At 49.4% G+C, this 25,246-nt stretch overlaps 1 protein-coding gene across 1 annotated transcript in view; it reads left to right on the forward strand.

The window, feature by feature from the left end:
• The first annotated feature begins 6,788 nt into the window (after nucleotides 1-6,788).
• The window catches only part of PECR (peroxisomal trans-2-enoyl-CoA reductase), a 29,949-nt gene continuing 11,491 nt past the window's right edge, over nucleotides 6,789-25,246 (forward strand). The window contains exons 1-4 of the mRNA XM_038750666.1: nucleotides 6,789-6,915; nucleotides 17,783-17,916; nucleotides 20,479-20,644; nucleotides 22,391-22,472. Of these exons, the coding sequence (XP_038606594.1) occupies nucleotides 6,795-6,915; nucleotides 17,783-17,916; nucleotides 20,479-20,644; nucleotides 22,391-22,472 (503 nt within the window). The 5' untranslated portion in view covers nucleotides 6,789-6,794. The remainder of the gene's footprint in view (nucleotides 6,916-17,782; nucleotides 17,917-20,478; nucleotides 20,645-22,390; nucleotides 22,473-25,246) is intronic.

Here is a 25,246-nt window from a genome sequence, read left to right on the forward strand (position 1 = left end):
GATGGAGTAGAAGCCGTTGGATTTAGCAAGGAGATCATCGGTGACCTTTGAGAGGGCAGTTTCTGTGGAGCGAAGGGGGCAGAAGCCAGATTGGAGGGGATCCAGGAGAGAATTGGAGGAGAGGAATTTGAGACAGCGGGTGTAGACGATTCGCTCAAGGAGTTTGGAGAGGAAGGGTAGGAGGGAGCTGGGGCGATAACTGGAGGGAGGGGTTTTTAGGATAAGGGAGACATGGGCATGTTTGAAGGCAGTGGGGAAGAAGCCATTGGAGAGCGAGCGGTTGAAGATGGCTGATGGCCTTTAGGGAGGGAAGAAGGGAGGGGACGGGAGTTAGGGAGGTGGGAAGGAATGGGGTCCGATGCGCAGGTGGAGGGGGTGGGTTTTGAGAGGAGGCAGGAGATCTCCTCTACAGCTACTGCTGGGAGGGATGGGAAAATTGAAGAGGGGGCCGGAAGCGGGAGGGACTTAGAGGGGCAGGGGCAATTTTAGGGAGCTCACGCTCTAAGGATGTCAGTTTTCTTAATAAAGTAAGTGGCCAGCTCATTAGGGGCAAGGGATGGGGTGGGCAGGGGGCATGAGGAGGGAGTTAAATGTCTGGAACAACCGGCTAGGACGATGGGCATGGTTGCCGATAATGGTGAAGAAATAGTCTTGCCGGGCAGAGGACCGGGCAGAGTTAAAGCATGCAAGGATAAACTTGAAAGGGCCCCATAGCACTTGTGTATATGTATTGTGTACATATTTATTATTCTATTGATTTTATTAATGACATGTATATACCTATAATTCTATTTATTTACACCGATGCAATTGATGCCCGTCTACTTGTTTTGTTGTCTGTCCCCCGCTTCTAGACTGTGAGCCTGTTGTTGGGTAGGGATTGTCTCTGTTGCCGAATTGTACTTTCCAAGCGCTTAGCACAGTGTTCTGCACATAGTAAGCATTCAATAAATATGACTGAATGAATGAATGGTTTTACTTTTTATATTTTTAAATAGTTATTTATTGAAATAAAAGGGGGCATAGCAAGGACCTGGATTCTAATCCCAGCCCTGCCACTTGACTGCTGTGTGACCTTGGGCAAGTCCCTTCACTTCTAGACTGTAAACTCACTATGGGCAGAGAACGGGTCCACTGATTCTGTTGCACTGTACTCTCCTAAGCGTTTAGTACAGTGCTCTGCCCATACCAAGCACGAATAAATCCCATTGATTGACTGTGCCTCAATTAACTCATCTGTAAAACGGCAATTAAGACTGTGTCCAATCTTAATAATTTGTAGAGAAGCCACGTGGCTTAATGGAAAGGGCCCGGGCTTGGGAGTCAGAGGTTGTGGGTTCTAATCCCGACACTGCCACTTGTCAACTATGTGACTTTGGGCAAGCCACTTCACTTATCTGGGCCTCAGTTCCCTCATTGGTAAAACAGGGATTAAAACTGTGAGTCCCACATGGGACAACCTGATGACCTTGTATCCCCTCTCCCAGTGTTTAGAACAGTGCTCAGCACACAGTAAGCGCTTCACAAATACCATCATTATTATTCCTATTATTCTCTGGGCCTCAGTGACCTCACCCGTAAAATGGGGATGAAGGCTGTGAGCCCCACGGGGGAACAACCTGATGACCCTGTATCCGCCCCCAGCACTTAGAGCAGTGCTTGGCACATAATAAGCGCTTCACAAATACCATCATTATTATGACTGTTATTCTCTAGGCCTCAGTGACCTCATCTGTGAAACGGGGATAAAGGCCGTGAGCCCCACGGGGGACAACCTGATGACCTGGCATCTCTCCCGGCGCTTAGTATGGTGTTTGATGTACAGTAAGCGCTTCACAAATACCATTATGATGATGATGACGATTATGATTATTAATGCAGCGGCGTTATTAATTGGAAGCAGCGTGGCTCAGTGGAAGGAGCCCGGGCTTTGGAGTCAGAGGTCACGGGTTCAAATCCCAGCCCCGCCAACTGTCAGCTGTGTGACTTTGGGCAGGTCACTTCACTTCTCTGGGCCGCAGCTCCCTCATCTGTCAAATGGGGATTAAGACTGTGAGCCCCCAGTGGGACAACCCGATCACCTTGTGAACAGTGCCTTGCACATAGTAAGCGCTTAATAAGTGCCATCATTATGATGATGATGATGATGATGATTAATGCGGTTTGCCCGGGAGCCATACATTCCCCGGTCCGGCCGGGACGATGGGGTTGCTTCCCCCGCAGCCCTGCGGGAAAAACGGGATCCTCTCCCTGGCCCGGCCCAACCTGCAGCTACCTTCTCATCCATCCATCCGTCCGTCCCTCCCTCCATCCATCCGTCCATCCAGCTACCTTCTCATCCGTCTGTCCATCCATCCATCCGTCCATCCGGCGGGGGTGGGGGCAGTTACAGTGCGCAGAGCACTGGGCTAAGCGTTGGGGAGGGAGCAGTCGAAGACTAAAGAGACACGCATTGCCATGGGCAGGTGCAGGGGGATGCGCAGGATACAGGAGGCGTCCTGTACAGGATACAGGTCACGTGGGCCTAGGAAGGGGAGGGGAGGGAGGAGAGAGGGGGGCACGGTCACGTGGGCGGAGACATTCATTCATTCATTCATTCATTCATTCAACTATTGAAACAGTTGCCAACAAGGCTTCAACTGTGACGACCCTGACTACTGGACTGAGCCGTGTGGAATCCATAACCCTGCTGCTGTTTTCACGCTCGTCATCGTCCTCATCTTTTATGTATTTATTCATTATTTTCTTTTTCTACTATATTTCTAGCCCCCACCCCCACCCCGCACCTAGATGTGGTGGCTGAGAGCTCAGTTGTGGCATCTATTAAGCTTTCCTCCGTGCCCAGCGCTGTCCTAAGCACTGGGGGAAGATACGAGTGTAAGCAAATCGGACACAGCTCACGGGTCGAAGGGGAAACAAGCTATTTTGCCCTCATTTTACAGATTCATTCATTCAATTGTATTTATTGAGCGCTTACTGTGTGCAGAGCACTGTACTAAGCGCTTGGGAAGTACAAGTTTGCAACTGGGGACCCAAAATTGACGCAGCTTGCCCAGAGTCACCCAGTGGGCAAATGGGAGAGCCGGGATTACCTCCTTCCCTTCCCCACAGCACCTGTATATATGTATATATGTCTGTACATATTTATTACTCTATTTATTTATTTATTTTACTTGTACATATCTATTCTATTTATTTTATTTTGTTAGTATGTTTGGTTTTGTTCTCTGTCTCCCCCTTCTAGACTGTGAGCCCACTGTTGGGTAGGGACCGTGTCTATATGTTGCCAATTTGTACTTCCCAAGCGCTTAGTACAGTGCTCTGCACACAGTAAGCGCTCAATAAATGCGATTGAATGAATGAATGTATTTGTTTCACTTCCTTTTGTGCCTACACCCTCCCACTCCTTTATTTTTAGATTTTAGTGCCCCGAGGCCAAAGATTGTGACTCTTTCATTCATTCATTCGTATTTATTGAGCGCTTACTGTGTGCAGAGCACTGTACTAAGTGCTTGGGAAGTACAAGTTGGCAACAGCTAGAGACGGTCCCTACCCATCAACGGGCTCACAGTCTAGAAGGGGGAGACAGATAACAAAACAAATCATGCGGATAGGTGTCAAAATCGTCGGAACAAATAGAATTAAAGCTAGATGCACACCATTAACAAAATAAATAGAATAGTAAAAATGTACAAGTAAAATAAATACAGTAATAAATCTGTATGAACGTATATACAGGTGCTGTGGGGAGGGGAAGGAGGTAGGGCTTGGGGGGGAGGAGGAGGGGAAAAAGGGGGCTCAGTCTGGGAAGGCCTCCTGGAGGAGGTGAGCTCTCAGTAGGGCTTTGAAGGGAGGAAGAGAGCTAGTTTGGCAGATGTGCAGAGGGAGGGCATTGCAGGCCAGGGGGAGGACATGGGCCAGGGGTCGATGGCGGGACAGCCGAGAACGAGGCCCAGTGAGGAGATTAGCGGCAGAGGAGCGGAGGGTGCGGGCTGGGCTGGAGAAGGAGAGAAGGGAGGTGAGGTAGGAGGGGGCGAGGTGATGGACAGCCTTGAAGCCGAGGGTGAGGAGTTTCTGCCTGATGCGTAGGTTGATTGGTAGCCACTGGAGATTTTTGAGGAGGGGAGTAACATGTCCAGAGCGTTTCTGGACAAAGACAATCCGGGCAGCGGCGTGAAGTATGGATTGAAGTGGGGAGAAGCAGGAGGATGGGAGATCAGAGAGGAGGCTGATGCTGTAATCCAGTCGGGATAGGATGAGAGATTGACCCAGCAGGTTTGGATGGAGAGGAAAGGGCGGATCTTGTCAGTGTTGCGGAGGTGAGACCGGCAGTTTTTGTTGACGGATTGGATGTGAGGGGTGAACGAGAGAGCAGAGTCGAGGATGACACCAAGGTTGCGGGCTCGTGAGACGGGAAGGATGGTAGTGCCGTCAACAGTGATGGGAAAGTCAGGGAGAGGGCAGGGTTTGGGAGGGAAGATAAGGAGTTCAGTCTTGGACATATTGAGTTTTAGATGGCAGACAGACATCCAGATGGAGATGTCTTGAAGGCAGGAGGAGACCCAAGCCTGGAGGAAGGGAGAGAGAGCAGGGGCTGGGATGTAGATTTGGGTGTCATCAGCGTAGAGATGATAGTTGCAGCTGTGGGAGCGAATGAGTTCACCGAGGGAGTCAGTGTAGAGAACAGAAGGGGACCGAGAACTGACCCTTGAGGAACCCCTACAGTAAGGGGATGGGAGGGGGAGGAGGAGCCCGCAAAAGAGACTGAGAATGAACGGCCGGAGCTCTGCACACAGTAAGCGCTCAATAAATACGATTGAATGAATCAAAAGAGGAGAACCGGGAGAGGACAGAGTCTGTGAAGCCAAGGTCGGATAGAGTGTTGAGTAGAAGGGGGTGGTCCACAGTGCCGAAGGCAGCTGAGAGGTTGAGGAGGATTAGGACAGAGTATGAGCCGTTGGATTTGGCAAACAGGAGGTCATCGGCGACCTTTGAGAGGGCAGTTTCCGTGGAATGTAGGGGACGGAAGCCAGACTGGAGGGGGTCGAGGAGAGAGTTGGCGTTGAGGAATTCGAGGCAGCGGGTGTAGACGACTCGTTCAAGGAGTTTGGAAAGGAACTCCTCCCTTCTCTCCTTCTCCAGCCCAGCCCGCACCCTCTGCTCCTCTGCCGCTAATCTCCTCACCGTGCCTCGCTCTCGCCTGTCCCGCCGTCGACCCCCGGCCCACGTCATCCCCCGGGCCTGGAATGCCCTCCCTCTGCCCACCTGCCAAGCTAGCTCTCTTCCTCCGTTCAAGGCCCTACTGAGAGCTCACCTCCTCCAGGAGGCCTTCCCAGACTGAGCCCCTTCCCTCCTCTCCCCCTCGTCCCCCTCTCCATCCCCCCATCTTACCTCCTTCCCTTCCCCACAGCACCTGTATATATGTATATATGTTTGTACATATCTATTACTCTATTTTACTTGTTCATATCTATTCCATTTACTTTATTTTGTTAGTATGTTTGGTTTTGTTCTCTGTCTCCCCCTTCTAGACTGTGAGCCCACTGTTGGGTAGGGACTGTCTCTATATGTTGCCAGCTTGTAGTTCCCAGGCGCTTAGTACAGTGCTCTGCACACAGTAAGCGCTCAATAAATACGATTGATTGATTGAATGGTAGGAGGGAGATAGGGCGATAACTAGAAGGTGAGGTGGGGTCAAGAGAGGGTTTTTTTAGGATGGGAGAGACGTGGGCATGTTTGAAGGCAGAGGGGAAGGAACCAGTGGAGAGTGAGCGGTTGAAGACTGAAGTTGAGGAGGGACGGGGCGAGAGGTTTCATAAGATGAGAGGGAATGAGGTCAGAAGCAGGGCAGGGTTTAGGAGGGCAGATCAATCAATCAATCAATCAATCGTATTTATTGAGCGCTTACTATGTGCAGAGCACTGTACTAAGCGCTTGGGAAGTACAAATTGGCATCACATAGAGACAGTCCCTACCCAACAGTGGGCTCACAGTCTAAAAGGGGGAGACAGAGAACAGAACCAAACATACCAACAAAATAAAATAAGTAGGATAGAAATGTACAATCAATCAATCAATCAATCGTATTTATTGAGCGCTTACTATGTGCAGAGCACTGTACTAAGCGCTTGGGAAGTACAAATTGGTACAAGTAAAATAAATAGAGTAATAGATATGTACAAACATATATACATATATACAGGTGCTGTGGGGAAGGGAAGGAGGTAAGACGGGGGGATGGAGAGGGGGACGAGGGGGAGAGGAGGGAAAGGGGTCAGTCTGGGAAGGCCTCCTGGAGGAGGTGAGCTTGAAGGAGTTCAGTCTTGGACATACTGAGTTTTAGATGGCGGGCAGACATCCAGATGGAGATGTCCTGGAGGGAGGGAGGGAGGGAGGGAGGGAGAGAGAGCAGGGGCACAGATGTAGTTTGGGGGGTCATCAGCGGACAGATGACAGGGGAAGCCGTTCGGAGGGAGGGGGCGGGGCGGGGCGGGGAGCGGGGGGTGGTCACGTGGGGGGGGGGAGGGCGGGGGGTCCTGAGGGGAGAGGGCGGGGCGGTCACGTGGGCGGGGGGCGGGGACCGCTCTGAGAGAGAGGGCGGGGCGGGGGGGGCGAGGGGTGGTCACGTGGGCGGGGGGGCGGCGGGGGGTCCTGAGGGGAGAGGAGGGGGGCGGGGCGGTCACGTGGGCGGAGGGAGAGGGCGGGGCGGGGCGGGGCGGTCACGTGGGCGGGGGTCGGGGTATGTGAGGAGCGCGCGGGGAGGGAGAGCGTCCGGAGGGAGGGCGGAGGGCCGGATGGCCGGGGGGTGGTGGTCGTCGTGGGGCCGGGCCGGCCTGCTGCGGGACCAGGTGGCCATCGTCACCGGCGGCGGCACCGGCATCGGGAAGGCCGTCGCCGCCGACCTGCTCCACCTCGGTGCGGAACCCACCCCACCGGACCCCACCGACAGACCGACCGACCGACCGACCGACCGGGGGGCCGGGGGGCCGGGGGACGGGACCGGGGGCCGGGGGGCACAGTGCCTGCCAGCCGGGGGCCCCGGCCCGGTCGCTCATCCCTGACCCGGGGCTCGCTGGCTTCCAAGCCCTCCTGAAACCTCACCCCCCCACCCCCCCCAGGAGGCCTTCCCAGGCTGAGCCCCCCCTTTTCCTCTCCTCCCCCTCCCTTCCTCCCTCCCCACCCCACAGCACTTGGATCAATCAATCATATTTATTGAGCGCTTACTGTGTGCAGAGCACTGGACTAAGCGCTTGGGAAGTACAAATTGGCAACGTAGACAGTGCCTACCCAACAGTGGGCTCACAGTCTAGAAGGGGGAGACAGACAACAAAACCAAACATACTAACAAAGTAAAATAAATGGAGTAGATATGAACAAGTAAAATAGAGTAATAAGTATGTACAAACATATATACATATATACAGGTGCTGTGGGGAAGGGAAGGAGGTAAGGTGGGGGATGGAGAGGGGGACGAGGGGGAGAGGAGGGAGGGGGCTCAGTCTGGGAAGGCCTCCTGGAGGAGGTGAGCTCTCAGCAGGGCCTTGAAGGGAGGAAGAGAGCTAGCTTGGCGGATGGGCAGAGGGAGGGCATTCCAGGCCCGGGGGAGGACGTGGGCCCGGGGTCGATGGCGGGACAGGTGAGAACGAGGTACGGTGAGGAGATTAGCGGTGGAGGAGCGGAGGGTGCGGGCTGGGCTGGAGAAGGAGAGAAGGCAGGTGAGGTAGGAGGGGGCGAGGTGATAGACAGCCTTGAAGCCCAGGGTGAGGAGTTTCTGCCTGATGCGCAGATTGATTGGTAGCCTCTGGAGATTTTTGAGGAGGGGAGTAACATGCCCAGAGCGTTTCTGGACAAAGACAATCCGATCCGGGCAGCAGCGTAAAGTATGGATTGAAGTGGGGAGAGACACGAGGATGGGAGATCAGGGAGAAGGCTGATGCAGTAGTCCAGATGGGATAGGATGAGAGCTTGAACGAGAAGGGTAGCGGTATGGATGGAGAGGAAAGGGCGGATCTTGGCAATGTTGCAGAGCTGAGACCTGCAGGTTTGGCAACGACTTGGATGTGAGGGGTGAATGAGAGAGCGGAGTCGAGGATGACACCAAGGGTGTGGGCTTGTGAGACGGGAAGGATGGTAGTGCCGTCAACAGAGATGGGAAAGTGAGGGAGAGGGCAGGGTTTGGGAGGAAAGACAAGGAGTTCAGTCTTGGTCTTGTTGAGTTCTAGGTAGCAGGCAGACATCCAGATGGAGGTGTCCTGAAGGCAGGAGGAGATGCGAGCCTGGAGAGAGAGGGAGAGAGCAGGGGCAGAGATGTAGATCTGGGTGTCATCAGCGTAGAGAAGCCGTGGGAGCGAATGAGGTCACCAAGGGAGTGCGTGTAGATCGAGAACAGAAGGGGACCAAGCACTGAACCTTGGGGAACCCCCACAGTAAGGGGATGGGAGGGGGAGGAGGAGCCTGCAAAAGAGACTGAGAAAGAACGACCGGAGAGGTAAGAGGAGAACCAGGAGAGGACGGAGTCTGTGAAGCCAAGGTCAGATAGCGTGTTGAGAAGAAGGGGGTGGTCCACAGTGTCAAAGGCAGCTGAGAGGTCGAGGAGGATTAGGACAGAGTAGGAGCCGTTGGATTTGGCAAGCAGGAGGTCATTGGTGACCTTTGAGAGGGCAGTTTTTTCCGTGGAATGTAGGGGACGGAAGCCAGACTGGAGGGGGTCGAGGAGAGAGTTGGTGTTGAGGAATTCTAGGCAGCGAGTGTAGACAACTCGTTCAAGGAGTTTGGAAAGGAATGGTAGGAGGGATATGGGACGATAACTAGAAGGTGAGGTGGGGTCAAGAGAGGGTTTTTTTAGGATGGGAGAGACATGGGCATGTTTGAAGGCAGAGGGGAAGGAACCAGTGGAGAGTGAGCAGTTGAAGATGGAAGTTAAGGAGGGGAGAAGGGATGGAGCGAGAGATTTCGTGAGATGAGAGGGAATGGGGTCAGAAGCCCAGGTGGCCGGAGTAGCACATCTGTCATTCTATTCATTTATATTCATGCCTGTTTTACCTGCTTTGATGTGTATATGTCCATGATTCTGTTTATTTCTGTTGATGCCTGCTTGTTTTGAAGTCCGTCTCCCCCCTTCTAATAATGTTGGTATTTGTTTGAACCCATGATCTGTGACTCCCAAGCCCGGGCTCTTTCCACTGAGCCACGCTGCTTCCCTATTAGTAATTATAATAATAATAATGCCGATGATAAGAGTGGTACTTGTCTCTACATGTTGCCAGCTTGTACTTCCCTAGCGCTTAGTACAGTGCTCTGCACACAGTAAGCGCTAAATAAATACGATTGAATGAATGAATGAAAGAATGTTAAGCGCTTACTGTGTGCCAAGCACCGTTCTAAGCGATGGGGTAGTTACGAGGTAATTAGGTTGTCCCACATGGGGCTCACAGTCTTCATCCCCATTTTACAGATGAGGTCACCGAGGCCCAGAGAAGTTACGTGACTTGCCCAAAGTCACACAGCGGGCAAGCGGCGGAGCCAGGATTAGGACCCACGACCTCTGACTCCCAAGCCCGGGATCCTGCCGCTAAGCCACGCTGCTTCTAGACTGTAAACCCGGTGTGGGCAGGGATTGTCTCTCTTTGTTGCTCATTTGTACTTTCCAAGCGCTTAGTACGGTGCTCTGCACACAACAAGCGCTCAATAAATATGATTGAATGAATGACTGAATGCTTTGTGACCTTGGACGGGTCACTTCGCTTCTCTGGGCCTCAGTTTCCTCATCTGGAAAATGGGGATCCAACCCTGGACAGCGAGCCCCACGTGGGACAGGGACCGTGTCCGACCGAATTCACCTGTAATAATAATAGTAATTATGGTATTTGATAAGCGCTTACTGTTGTGCCAAGTATTGTTCTAAGCATTGAGGCAGATGCAAGGTAATCAGGTTGGACACAGCCTCTGTCCCACATGGGGCTCACATTCTTAATCCCCATTTTACAGATGAGGTAACTGAGGTGCAGAGAAGTGAAGTGACTTGCCCGAAGTCACACAGCTGACAAGTGGCGGAGCTGGGATCAGAACCCACGACCTCTGACTCCCAAGCCCAGGCTCTTGCCACTGATCCACACTGCTTCTCACACTTGTCCCTATCCAAGTGCTTAGAACAGTGTGTGGTGTATAGTAAGTGCTTAATGAATACCATTATAAAAAGAAACTGGAGGAGGGGCAAGGGGGAGGGGGCGGATGGAGGAAGAGTCTGGCATGTAATGGCCTTTCAGGAGCACCATCAGGTGCTGCACCCTGAGCTAAACGCTTGGCGTTGAGCGGGGCTGAGCCCCAGGGGATCCCAGAGCGCAGGGGCGAAGCCCCAGCCCCAACCCCTCACTAGGGGCCGAGTCATTTATCAATGGGAAAGTTCAAAGGCCACCTTGACCGGCTTATTTTCTCTATCGACCGTTCCCCTTGGCATAACTGCGAGCACTGAACCAAATCTATAATTCTGTTTATATTGATGCTATGGATGCCTGTCTATTTGTTTTGTTGTCTGTCTCCCCCCTTCTGGACTGTAAACCCGCTGTTGGGCAGGGATTGTCTCTATTGCTGAATTGTACTTTTCAAATGCTCAATACAGTGCTCCGTTCACAGTAAGCGCTCAATAAATACGACTGAATGAATGAATTCCACAATGACTGCGATCAGCTGCAGCCATGGAAACTTCAGTAAAACTAAATATCAGTCAGTGAGCACTTACTGCGTCCAGAGCACTTGACTAAGCGATTACTAAAGTATAAGAAAATCAAGGTGGTAGACGCGTTTCCTGCCCGTGGGGTAGTTTGCAGTCTAGTGGGGTAGATAGAACCCCAGTCGAAAGAAAGAAATGACAGGCAGAAGAAAGCAAGAGTTTATCAATCTGCTATTTATTGAACGCTTACTGTGTACAGAGCACTGTACTGGGGGCTTGGGAGAGTAATAATAACAAGTAGTAGGCGCTTAATTAAAATGCCATCATTAATAATAACGATGGTATTTGTTAAGCACTTACTGTGTGCCAAGCACTGTTCTAAACACTGAGGGGGATACAAGGTCATCAGGTTGTCCCACGTGGCGCTCACAGTCTTCATCCCCATTTTACAGATGAGGAAACAGAGGCACAGTGAAGTGGCTTGCCCGAAGTCACACAGCTGATAAGTGGCGGAGCCGGGATTAGAACCCACGATGTCTGACTCCCAAGCCCGAGCTCTTTCCACTAAGCCACGCTGCTACTCTCGTGTATATATATATGTATATAATAATAATAATAATGACATTTATTAAGTGCTTACTATGTGCAAAGCACTGTTCTAAGCGCTGGGGAGGGTACACAGTGATCAGGTTGTCCCACTGGGGGCTCACAGTCTTAATCCCCATTTTACAGATGAGGGAAATGAGGCCTATAGAAGTTAAGTGACTTGCCCAAAGTCACACAGCTGACAATTGGCAGACCTGGGATTTGAACCCATGACCTCTGACCCCAACGCCCGTGCTCTTTCCACTGAGCCACGCTGCTTCTCTCATCATTTATGAGACACACATAAACATAGGCACACACAGAAATTGTCAAGCATTTACCATGTGTCAAACACGGTTCTAAACGCTGAGATAGATACAAGTGAATTAGGTTGAATATCATCCATGTCCCATATGGGGCTCACAGTCTAAGTAGGAGGGAGAACAGGAGAACTGTGGCCTAGAGAAATGAAGTGACTTGCCCAAGGTCACACAGCAAGAAATTCGCGCAGCTGGGATTAGAACCCAGGTCCTCTTGACTCCCAAGCCCGTGCTCTTTCCACTAGGCCCTGCTGCTTTCTCATCGTGCCGATGAACTCTTATTATACTGTCCTCTCCCAAGTGCTTGATACAGTGCTCTATACATAGTAAGTGCTCAATAAGAGCAGTGAGGCTTAGTGGCAAGAGCACAGGCTTGGGAGTCAGAGGTCGTGGATTCTAATCCCTGCTCCACCACTTGTCAGCTGTGTGACTTTGGGCAAGCCACTTAACTTCTCTGGGCCTCAGTTGCCTCAACTCTAAAATGGGGATTCATTCACTCATTCAGTCGTATTTATTGAGCACTTACTGTTTGCAGAGCACTGTACTAGGCGCTTGGGAAGTACAAGTTGTCAACATATAGAGACGGTCCCTACCCAACAGTGGGCTCACAGTCTAGAAGGGGGAGACAGACAACAAAACAAAACATTAACAAAATAAATAGAGTAATAAATACGTACAAACATATATACATATATACAGGTGCTGTAGGGAGGGGACTGAGGGGGAGAAGAAGGAGCTGGGGGGGATTAAGACTGAGCTTTGTGAGGGACAACCTGATTACCTTGTATCTACCACAGTGCTTAGAACAGTGCTTGGCACATAGAGTTTAACAAATACCATTTTTTTCTTTTTTTTTTGTGAGTGCCCAAGTGGCTAATTGCCCCCAAAGTGCTGAAATAACTGGCTGGAGGGTTAGGGGGCGGGGAGGAGAATATAATAATGATAATCGTGGTATTTGTTAAGCGCATAAGCTTAACATAGTAATATGTGCCAGGTACTATACTAAACGCTGGGGTGGATACCAGCTAATCAGGTTGGGCACAGTCTCTGTCGCACGTGGGGCTCACAGTCTTAATCCCCATTTTATAGATGAGGTAACTGAGGCCCAGAGAAGCAAAGTGCCCAAGGTCACCCAGCTGACAAGTGGCGAAGCCAGGTCCTTCTTACTCCCAAGCCCGTGCTCTAACCACTATACCATGCTGCTTCTCTTCTGTAGACTATAACTTGGGAAGAAGAGAGATCAACTGGGATTGCAGCATTATCACTGCTATTTATTGAGCGCTTACTGTATGCAGAGAACTGTACTAAGCACTTGGGAGAGTGCAGTGCAACAGAGTTGGTAGACACGGTCCCTGTCCACAATGACCTTACTGACTAGGGGAGAAAGGCTTTGAAGTTGTGGGGAGCACTGGACTGTCAGATGTGAAGAGAAAGGGGGTCTCCAGAACCGGGGGGTCATTGGTTCTGCTTGTGTCAAACAGAGTGTTTTTGTTTGGCCACAAATGCTCTTTGATAACCCCTGATTTAATGCATTTCAATTCATTCATTCATTCAGTTGCATTTATTGAGCGCTTACTGTGTGCAGAGCACTGTACTAAGTGCTTGGCCCTGTACTAAGCGCTTGCCAAAGATACAATTCAATCATATTTATTGAGCACGTACTGTGTGCGGAGCGATGTACTAAGCTCTTGGAAAGTAAAATACAGCAATAAAGAGAGACAATCCCTGCCCACAACAGGCTCACAGTCTAGAGGAGGGGAGACGGACATCAGGACAAGTAAACAGGCATCAATATCAATAAATAGAGTTATAGCTATATACATATATACAAAAGTGCTGTGGGGTGGGGGGGGGGGCGGAAGATCGAAGGGAGCGAGTTGCGGTGGCGCGGGGGGGGGGGAGCTGAGGAAAAGGGGGCTTAGCCTGGGAAGGCCTCTTGGAGGAGGTGAGCCTTCAGCAGGGCTTTGAAGGGAGGGAGTGTGATTGTTTGGCAGATGTGAGGAGGGAGGGCATGCCAGACCAGAGGGAGGACGCGGGCCAGGGGTTGACGGCGGGACAGGCAAAAATGAGGCCCAGTGAGGAGGTTAGCGGCACCAGAGGAGCAGAGGGGGTGGGCTGGGCTGGAGAAGGAGAGAAGGGGGGTGAGGTGCGGGGGGCAAGGGGATGGACAGCTTTGAAGCCAATAATGAGGAGTTTTTGCTTTATACGGAGGTTGATAGGCAACCACTGGAGATTTTTGAGGAGGGGGGTGCCATGCCCAGAGCGTTTCTGTAGAAAGATAATCCGGGCAGCAGAGTGAAGTGGGGAGAGGCAGGAGTTTGGGAGATCAGAGAGGAGGCTGATGCAGTCATCCAGTCGGGATAGGATGAGAGATTGAACCAGCAAGGTAGCGGTTTGGATGGAGAGGAGAGGGCGGATTTCGGCGATGTTGTGGAGGTGAGACCAGCAGGTTTTGGTGACGGATTGGATGTGTGGGGTGAGCAAGAGAGCGGAGTCAAGGATGACACCAAGGTTGCGGATTTGTGAGATGGGAATGTTGGTGGTGCCATCCACAGTGATGGGGGCAGCGCTTAGACCAGTGCTTTGCATATAGTAAGCGCTTAATAAATGCCATAAAAAAAGTTCGGGAAAGACCAGGGTTTGGGAGGGAAGATAAGGAGCTCAGTCTTGGTTGAGTTTTAGGTGGCGGGCAGACATCCATGTGATGTCCTGAAGGCAGGAGGCGATGCGAGCCTGGAGGGAGGGAGAGAGAACGGGAGACTGGCTACTCTTTCAGGGCAGGGATCGTGTCTACTAAATCTTCTGTACACTTCCCCAGCGCTTAGTACAGTGCTCTGCACGCACAAGACTGTCAGCTCTATTATTGCTCTTTGAGTGCAGGGTCACATCCTCTGCCCCTATGGAAGCAGTGTGGCTCAGTGGAAAGAGCCCCGGCTTGGGAGTCAGAGGTCGTGGGTTCTAATCCCGGGTCCTCCACTTGTCACCTTTGTGACTTCAGGCGAGTCACTTAACTTCTCCGTGCCTCAGTGACCTCATCTGTAAAATGGGGATTAAGACTGTTAACCCCATGTGGGACAACCTGATTACCTTGTATCCCCTCCAGTGCTTAGGACAGTGCTTTGCACATAGTAAGTGCTTAACAAATGCCATTATTATTATTATTATTACTATTATTGGACTCTCCCAAACGCTGGGTACAGTGCTCTTCAGAGACTAGACTGCAAAATCCTTGAGGGCAGGAATCGTGTCTACTAACCTCTATTGTGCTCTTCATTCAGTCATATTTATTGAGCACTTTCTGTGTGCAGAACACTGTATTAAGCATTTGGGAGAGTACAATAGAACAATAAGCAGACACATTCCTTGCCCACAATGAGCTTACAGTCTAGAGGGGGAAGCTCCCACACACTCAGTAAGGTGCTCTGCTCTTTGAGGGAAGGGATCTTGTCAGCGCTTAGTACAGTCCCTGTCACATAGTAAGTGCTTAAATACCTCAATTATTATTACTAACTGCATCGTACTCTTCCAAGTGCCCTGCGACACAGAACTGTACAGTAATGCCACTGATAAATTGACTTGTCCAGAGAGATTTGTATTTGAATAATCATCTGGGAAACTCAAGGCATAGGAAAGAAAGGATTTTGTTCGATTAGCAGTTGGGTCAGAGGTAGGAAAATATAGCCTTATCAGAGCTCAGCTAATAGTGGTTGAACACCTCAGACAAACAAAAAATCCTCTGCGGGGAAGCAGGTCTGCTTGTGCAGTGGGTGGTTTTTTTTTTGTTGGTTTCTAGTAGTTCTTGTTGAGCCCTTATTCTGTGCCAGGCATCGTACAGAGCCATGGAGTTGACTCTAGGTAATCCAGGTTGTCCACAGTCTCACACAAGGAGCACAACAATCTAAGTAGGAAGGAGGAGGATTTAACCTCAGGTTTGCAAATGAAACAAGTCCAGGGAAGTGAAGCGACTTGCTCAAGGTTACAGAGCAGACAAGTGACGGAGTCAGGATTAGGACCCAAGTCCTCCAACTCCCAGACCCGGGCCCCGTCCACCGCAATGTGTTTGACTTGATCTGTGGGTTCTCTCACAGACGAAACAGGCCAGCACTGTATTTATGGTATTTGTTAAGTTTAATGAGTGCTTTCTGTGTGCAAAGCGTTGTACGTTGCCTTTGGGAGGGTACAGTATAGCATCAAACACAATTCCTTCCCACAGCAAGCTCATAGTCTAGAAGGGGAGACAGACGTTAATATAAATAAATACATACAGACATACATACATAAATGACAGGTATTTACAGACACATACATATGTGTCGTGGGGAAGGGAGAGAGGATGAATGAAGGAGCAAGTCAGAGCGGCGCAGAAGGGAGTGCGAGAAGAGAAGAGGAGGGCTCAGTCAGGGAAGGCTTCCTGGAGGAGATGGGCCTTGAATAAGGCTTTGAAGTGGGGGTGAGCAGTTATCTGTCTGCACTTACTATGTGTAGGCACTGTACTAAGCGCTGGGGTTGGGTACAAGCCAGTTGGATGGACACAGTCCCCATTTTACAGATAAGGTAGCCGAGGCCCAGAGAAAGGAAGTGACTTGCCCAAAGTCACACAGCAGACAAAAAGAGGAGCCAGAATTAGAACCCAGACCTTTGGACTCCCAAGACCTTTGGACTCCCAGGCCCGTGCTCTATCCATTACGCCTTGCTGCTTCTCTGTATATTGGTTGAGGCCTAATGATTACAAATCTTTCATGTTTTTAAAAAATAATCCATTACTCTTTTGATCTTTTTAAACTGTTTTTTTTTGCCAAATGGGTCCATCAGTCAATCAGTGGTATTGAGCGCTTACTGCGTGCAGAGCACTGCACTAAGCACTTGGGAGAGTACACAACAACAGATTGGGTAGACACATTCCTTGCGCACAAGGAGTTCACAGTCCGGATGGTCTCTCTTCTGGGCAGGATCCCCACGGTTTTATCATTTATTATCAAATGCCGTCGAGTCGTTTCCGATTCATAGCAGCTCTGTGGATCTGTTTTCTTGAGAACGTCCTGTCTTCTTCCATAATCCGTCGTAACCTTGCTGACGGTTCTTCCGTTATCGTTGTTACGGTCTCTATGCCTTTAACCGCCGATCTGCCTCTTCCACCTTTTCCCTGGACTTTTCCTAGCTTAGGGTCTTCTCCAGAGAATTAATCCATCTGATGATGTGTCCAAAATATGCTTATCTAAGTCAAATCATTTGGCCTTCCGAAGACCACTCTGGCTTAATTTGCTCCAAAATCCATTTGTTTTTTGGGCAGTCCGTGGTATTTGCAAAAGCCTTCTCCAACACCACATTTCAGAAGCATCGATGCTCTCTCTATCCTGTTTTTTCACTGTCCAGTTTTCGGATCCATACGTCATGACTGGAAACACCATAGAATTGCCAGTTTGTATTTTTGTGGCAATTGTTACATCAGCACATTTCATGACTTTTTCCAGGCTCTTCATAGTAAGTCTTCCTAACATCAATCTTCGGTGTCTTTCTTGACTACTAGTTCCTTTATTATTGATTATTGATTCCAGGAGGGAAATTTGTCAACTATTTCAATCTTCTCTCCATCCGCTACAGATGCGTTAAAAGGATACCCCCCGGGCCTGGAATGCCCTCCCTCTGCCCACCCGCCAAGCTAGCTCTCTTCCTCCCTTCAAGGCCCTGCTGAGAGCTCACCTCCTCCAGGAGGCCTTCCCAGACTGAGCCCCTTCCTTCCTCTCCCCCTCGTCCCCCTCTCCGTCCCCCCATCTTACCTCCTTCCCTTCCCCACAGCACCTGTATATATGTATATATGTTTGTACATATTTATTACTCTATTTATTTATTTATTTATTTTATTTGTACATATCTATTCTATTTATTTTATTTTGTTAGTATGTTTGGTTTTGTTCTCTGTCTCCCCCTTTTAGACTGTGAGCCCACTGTTGGGTAGGGACTGTCTCTATATGTTGCCAATTTGTACTTCCCAAGCGCTTAGTACAGTGCTCTGCACATAGTAAGCGCTCAATAAATGCGATTGATGATGATGATGATACATCATAGTCCATAAATAAAATATAAAAGCGGTTAATGTTGAAATTGGGCTCGTTTTACCTGTTTTTGTTTTTCTCTTGTCAGGGTATAATGTACTCATAAATAAAATATAATAGGAGCTAACATTGAAATCGGGCTTGTTATCTGTCAGGGTGTAATGTCGTCATCGCCTCTCGTAAATTCGACCGACTCAAATCTGCCGCCGAAGAGCTGACTTCGAAGCTCTCATCAGACAGCTCGGTCCGAGTCACCCCTGTCCAGTGTAATATCCGCAAAGAAGAAGAGGTAAAGACAACCTTTATTTTATGGTATCCGTTAGGTGCTTACTACGTGCCGAGCACTATACTAAGAGCTACGGTAGATACAAGCTAATCAGATTGGACATAGTCTCCATCCCACAGGGGGCTCACAGTCTTAACCCCCATTTTCCAGAGGGGTAACTGAGGCACAGAGGAAGTGAAATGACTTGCCCAAAGTCACCGAGCCAACAAGTGGCAGATGCGGGATTGGAACCCAGGCCCTTCTGACTCTCAGGCCCGGTCTCTATCCTTTAGGCCATGCTGCTTCTATTTTGTTTATTTCCCCTTCACTGCCCCCGTCCAACTGTTCTGTTCGAGCCAGGAAGAGTTTTTTATTTTCTGTTTGGCTTTAACATCATGTATATTGTAGAACGGGTGAAAAAACTGGCTTTCCTTTTGGGAGTCAGAGGTAGTAGGTTCAAATCCCAGCTCTCCCACTTGTCAGCTTTGTGACTTTGGGCAGGTCACTTAATTTCCCTGTGCCTCAGGTACCTCATCTGTAAAATGGGGATGAAGACTGTGAGCCCCATCTGGGACAACCTGATAACCTTATATCTCCCCCAGTGTTTAGAACAGTGCGTGGCTTAACAAATACCATCGTCATCATCATCAGTGCTTAGAACAGTGCTTGGCACATAGTAAGCTCTTAACAAATACTATCATTATTATTATTATTACTAAGCACTTGGGAGAGTACAATATAACGGAGTTGGTAGAAACGATCCCTGCCCACAACGAGCAGGTCTTCACATTAATGAGTTATTAATTATTGTTAAGGCTGCATCTTAATCCTGAATTAAGCCCTCTTTTCCCTCGCTCCCTGTCCCTTCTGTGTCATCTCTGCACTTGAATCTGTGAACTTTGGGCATTTGATACTTGCCCCACCCCCATCCCCAAAACACTCATATGCATATCTTTAAATTACAGATTCTAAATTATTTATTCATAGTACTGTCCATCTCCCGCTCTAGACTGTAAGCTCGTTGTGGGCAGGGAATGTGTCTGCTAACTCTGTTGTCATACTCTCCCAAGCGCTTAGGACAGTGCCCTGCACGTAGTAAGTGCTCAATAAATACCATGGATTGACTGGATAGAGAGCTACACCTTATAGGTCTGGGCAGTCACTTGGCAGTCCCAAAGAAAACAGTTGTGGAAGATCCATTTGAGAATTCCTTATGATGCCAGATCCAGATATGTTTGGAACTTCTGGGGCAGCTTCTTGGGGTTTCAGCTACCGCAGCCCAGTCCGGAAATCGGGTTAATTAAATTTTCTTCACCTTTGCTCCTCTAATGTCAATCTACTCGTCTATCTCACTGCCTACCCCTGGCCCGCATCCTGCCTCTGACCTAGAGGCCCTCCTTCATATCTGTCAGATGACCACTCTCTCCACCTTCAAAGCCTTATTGAAGGCCCATCTCCTCCAAGAGGCCTTCTCTGACTAAACCCTCATTTCCTCTTCTCCCACTCCCTTCTGTTTCACCCTTGCGCGTGGATTTGCCCCCTGTATTCACCCCTTCCTCAGCCCCACAACGCTTATTTTCATATCCACAATTTATTTATTTCTGTTAATGTCTGTCTCCACTTCTAGACTGTAAGATCATTGCGGGCAGGGAATCTGTTTCGTACTATCTCAAGCGCTTAATACAGTATTCTGCACGCAGTAAGCGTTCAATATATATGATTGGTTGATTGCCCAAGGTCACCGAGCCAACAAGTGGCAGAGCCGGGATTGGAACCCAGGCTCTTCTGACTCTCAGGCCCGGGATCTATCGTTTAGGCCATGCTGCTTCTATTTTGTTTATTTCCCCTTCACTGCCCTCGTCCAACTGTTCTGCTCGAGCCAGGAAGAGTGTTTTATTTTCTGTTTGGCTTTAACATCGTGTATATTGTAGAACGGGTGAGAAAACTGATTGGTTGTTCACGTCAATTTCCAAGGCCTGCTTTCCTCTTAGCGGTATTTCTGCTAAAGCTCATTAAGAAAGAATAGGCAGAAATGATCCCTGCCCTCAAGAAGCCAAATTGGAATTGTTTGGGTGTGTTCAGACCTGGGTCTTAGTATTAATCCATTGAGAGGTTGGATAGAGTGTAGCCAAGGGAAAAGACCTCGGAGCTGAGAATCAGGAGACCTGGCCTTAATCCCCATTTCACAGGTGAGGTAACTGAGGCACAGAGAATAGTAATATTAGTAATAATAATAGTAGTAATAGTAATTGTGGTATTTTTTGAGCACTTACTCTGTCCTAGGCGCTGTACTAAGTGCCGGGGTGGATACTAGCAGATCGGGTTGCACACAGTCCCTGTCTCATACGGGGGCTCACAGTCTTAAGCCCCATTGTTCAGATGAGGTAACCGAGGCCCAGAGAAGTGAAGTGACGCTCCCAAGGTCATCCAGCAGACAAGCGGAAGAGCCGGGATTAGAACCCGGGTCTCTCTGACACCCAGGCCCACACTCTTTCCAGTTAGACCACACTGCTTCTCTAAGCATTTAACTAAACCGTAAAAAAACCCGAAGCCAAACCCCAGACCACCATTTTGTCTTCGGTGCAGGTGAACGCTCTGGTCCAAACGACACTCGACCTCCATGGCAAGATCAACTTCCTGGTGAACAATGGAGGCGGCCAGTTCCTCAGTCCCGCCAACAGCATCACTGCCAAGGGTTGGCACGCGGTCATCGAAACCAACCTCACTGGGACCTTCTACCTCTGCAAAGCAGGTAGCAGGCGGAGAAGCGGCGGGGCCCGGTGGAGAGAGCCCGGGCTTGGCTTTCATTCATTCATTCAATCGTATTTATTGAGCACCTACTGTGTACAGAGCACTGGACTAAGCGCTTGGGAAGTACAAGTTGACAACAGATAGAGACGGTCCCTACCCAAGAGCGGGCTCACAGTCTAGAAGGGAGAGACAGACAACAAAACAAAACATATTAACAAAATAAAATAAATAGAATAAATATGTACAAATAAAATAGAGTAATAAATACGTACAAACATATATACATATATACAGGTGCTGTGGGGAAGGGAAGGAGGTAAGGCGGGGGGGGGGGGGGGAGGAAGGGGAGAGGAAGGAGGGGGCCCAGTCTGGGAAGGCCTCCTGGAGGAGATGAGCTCTCAATAGGGCCTTGAAGGGAGGAAGAGAGCTAGCTTGGCGGATGTGCGGAGGGAGGGCATTCCGGGCCAGGGGGATGACGTGGGCCGGGGGTCGACGGTGGGACGGGCGAGAACGAGGTACGGTGAGGAGATTAGTGGCAGAGGAGCGGAAGGTGCGGGCTGGGCTGGAGAAGGAGAGAAGGGAGGTGAGGTAGGAGAGGGCGAGGGGATGGACAGCCTTGAAACCGAACTGGCTTCTCATCCCAGACCCACTACATCGATTCTGGGTGACTTTGGACAAGTCACATGACTTCTCTGGGCCTCAGTTCCTCATCTGGAAAATGGGGATGGAGATTGTGAGCCCAGTGTAGGACTGGGACCGTGTCCAACCTGATTACCACGCGTCCACCCCAGTGCTTAGAACGATGAGTGGCACATAGTAAGTGCTTAACAAATGCGATCATTTGTTTTATTATTATCACCTCTACTCCGTCCTACTTAGACTGTGAGCCCCATGTGGGGCAGGGACCGTATTCATTCATTTATCCATTCAATCGTATTTACTGAGCACTTACTGCATGCAAAGTACTGTACTGAGCGCTTGGGAGAGGCAATCCAACAACAGCCAGGCACTTTCCCTGCCTACAACAAGCTCACCGTCTAGACTGGATCCAACCCAATTGTCCTGTATCCTCCCAGGTACATAGGACAGTGCTTAGCACAGGGTAAACACTGGATGAGTTCCAGAAGGATTATGATGACTTCTGACTTTTAAACTGAGCCCACTCTTTTAGACTGAGCCCACTGTTGGGTAGGGACTGTCTCTATATGTTGCCAACTTGTACTTCCCAAGCGCTTAGTACAGTGCTCTGCACACAGTAAGTGCTCAATAAATATGATTGATTGATTGATTGACTGGAGGTCAGGCCAGAAATTCGCCCCAGCCACCCATGACAGATCGGTGTCATTCTCTGTGTCTTTAAGGACAGAGGCACCATATGACTTTTCTGGTTTGCTTTATTCTACAGTGTATACCCACCCTGAAAGCCGGGGCATCTGGTAATCAGTCAATCAATTAATCAGTTGTATTTATTGAGCGCTTACTGCATGCAGAGCACTGTACTGAGTCCTTGGGAGAGTCCAGTAGAACAGAGTTGATAGTTACGTTCCCCTCCCACAACGAGCTGATAGTCTATAGGGAGACTATCTGCTTGCACTAGAGGATGAAGAAACCACTTGCTTACCTTCTCATCCAAGCGGCAAGTGGGAAAGATCCTCCCTTTCCAGGATTAGGGTGGAATTCCCCATTGGCTATCGAGTCTTCATTTTAAAAATGGCTCATTTTCGTCTCCTTTCCTCCCCTCGAGCAGTTTACAACTCCTGGATGAAGGATCACGGAGGGTCTATCGTCAACATTATCGTCATGTTGCAGAATGGATTTCCTGGCGCCGTGTGAGACTTCTCTTTTGCTTAGTTTTTAGAGGGGAATTTTGAGGGTGGGGCGACAGGTCCTGTTTCTGCAGAGGTGGAAAAGGGAAATGAGCCCCAGAAGCCCTTGAGGAGGGAGCAGAAGGATTGGGTGAGGGCCAAACGATACTGTAGAAATAAGCAAACTGCAATTGTGGTATTTGTTAAGTGCTCACTATGTTCCAGGTACTATACTAAGTGCTGGGGGAGAAACAAACTAATAATAACCACGGTATGTGTTAAGCACTTACTATTTGTTAAGCACTGCTCTAAGCTCCGGGGTAGATATAGCAGTGTGGCTTAGTGGCCTAAGGGAAAGAGTCAGAGGTAATGGGTTCTGATCCCGGCTCTTCCACTGATCAGCTGTGTGAATTTGGGCAAGTCACTTGACTTCTCTGGGCCTCAGTTACCTTATCTGGAAAATGGGGATTAAGACTGTGAGCCCCACATGGGACAACCTGATTACCTTGTATCTATCCCAGTGCTTAGAACAGTGCTCAGCACATAGTAAGTGCTTAACAAATCCCATCATTATTATTATTATCATTATAAGGTTATCAGATTGATTGCTTGTATCTACCCCAGCACTTATTCCAGTGTCTGGTACATAGTAAGTGCTCAACAAATACCTCAATTATTACTAGGTTGGACCCAGGCCCTGTCCCACGTAGGGCTCACAGTCTCAACCCCTGTTTTATGTATGAGGTAACTGAGGCTCAGAGAAGTGAAGTCACCTGCCCAAGGTCACACAGCAGGCAAGTGGCAGAGCCGGGATTTGAACCCGGGTCCTTCTGACTCCCAGGTCCGGCCTCTAATCCACTAGGCCAAGGCACGGTCCTTGTGATGTCCGTCTCCCCCTTTAATAATAATAATAATAATAATGACATTTATTAAGTGCTTACTATGTGCAAAGCACTGTTCTAAGCGCTGGGGAGGTTACAAGGTGATCAGGTTGTCCCACGGGGGGGCTCACAGTCCTAATCCCCATTTTACAGATGAGGTAACTGAAGCCCAGAGAAGTTAATTGACTTGCCCAAAGCCACTGACAGTCAAAGCTGACAATTGGCGGAGCTGGAATTTTAACCATGACCTCTGACTCCAAATCCCATGCTCTTTCCACTGAGCCACGCTGCTTCTCATTGTCAGCTCGTTGTGGGCAGCGATTGTGTCTGGTTATTGTTGTATTATCCTCTCCCAAGCGCTTAGTACAATGCTCTGCACACAGTAAGCGCTTAATAAATACAGTTGAGCAAATGAATGAATGAAGGAGCTTAGAGTCCACAACGGGGACAGACATGAATCACTCTAGCCTTGGATTTTGTTTCACTTGGATGTACTCTGGGGGAAATGTCCAACTGCTGTTAATCTTTATTTAGCCTGGCTCTTCTTGACCCCAGGTGACCTGTCATCCTGGCCTGTTGCATAATAGCTTAGCAGCCGCCTCTGTGAGCTCACTGAACCAATTGTATTTATTTACCGAGAGCCTACTGCGGGCAGAGCACTGTACTAAGCTCCTGGGAGAGTGCAATATAACCCAATCAGTTGACATGGTCCTTGCCCACAAGGAGCCTAGATCCTAGAGGGGGAGGCAGACATTAGAGAAGCAGCATGACTTAGTGGAAAAAGCACGGGCTTGGGAGTCAGAGGTCGTGGGTTCTAATTCTGGCTCTGCCACTTGTCAGCTGTGTGACCTTGGGCAAGTCACTTCACTTCTCTGGGCCTCAGCGACCTCAACTGTAAAATGGGGATTAAGACTGTGAGCCCCACACGGGACAACCTGATGACCTTGAATCTACCCCAGTGCATAGAACAGTGTCTGGCACATAGTAAGCGCTAAACAAATACCATAATTATTATCATTATTATTATTATTGATTAACGAAACGTTTCTGCCAAGCATTCTTTTAAGCACAGGGCTAGGTATGAGGCTGTACTGGGATAATCTGCACACCTCTGGGTACTCCCTTTCATTACTATTATTATTATTTTCAGAGCCTCAGTTACCTTCTGTGGAAAATGGAATTCTATCTTTCTCCCTCCAACCTGGACTGTGAGCCCCACGTGGGACAGGGACGGTGTCCAACAGAGAAACTTGTATCTACCCCAGCAGTTGGAACAGTGCTGAACATGCAGAAAGTGCTTCTCAAATTCCATTTAAAAAAAAATAAGGAGGACAGACAAAGCGGGAACAGTGGAGTTTCCACTCCATGCAGCTCAGATTGATCCCTGCCCTTGAGGAGCTTCAACCAGTTGAGGAGATGGACACAGAATTAGGGAGAGAGAAGGCAGAAGAGAGGGGTAAGATGATTATGCGGAAAGGAAAGCGTTTGAATCCTAAGAGTGTGTAAGTGTGTAGAGAAGCAGGGTGGCCTAGTGGATAGAGCCCGGGCCTGGCGGTCAGAAGGACTTGGATTCAAATTCCGGCTCTGCCACTTGTCTGCTGTGTGACCTTGGGCGAGTCCACTTCACTTCTAAATCCATTAATCATATTTCTTGAGCGCTTACCATGTGTAGAACACTGTACTGAGTGCTTGGGAGAGGACAGTATAATATAACAAATACATTCCCGGCCCATAATGAGCTTACAGTCTAGAGGAAGAGACGGACATTGATTATAAATAAATAAATTATGGATCTGGACATAAGTGGTGTGGGGCTGGGACAGTATGGGGGGGGAATAAAGGGAGCAAGTCAGGGCAATGCAGAAGAAAGTGGGAGAAAAGGAAAAGAGAGCTTAGCCAGGGAAGGCCTCTTGGAGT

Source organism: Tachyglossus aculeatus, chromosome 1 (assembly GCF_015852505.1).
Source record: "Tachyglossus aculeatus isolate mTacAcu1 chromosome 1, mTacAcu1.pri, whole genome shotgun sequence".
Lineage (NCBI taxonomy): Eukaryota > Metazoa > Chordata > Mammalia > Monotremata > Tachyglossidae > Tachyglossus > Tachyglossus aculeatus.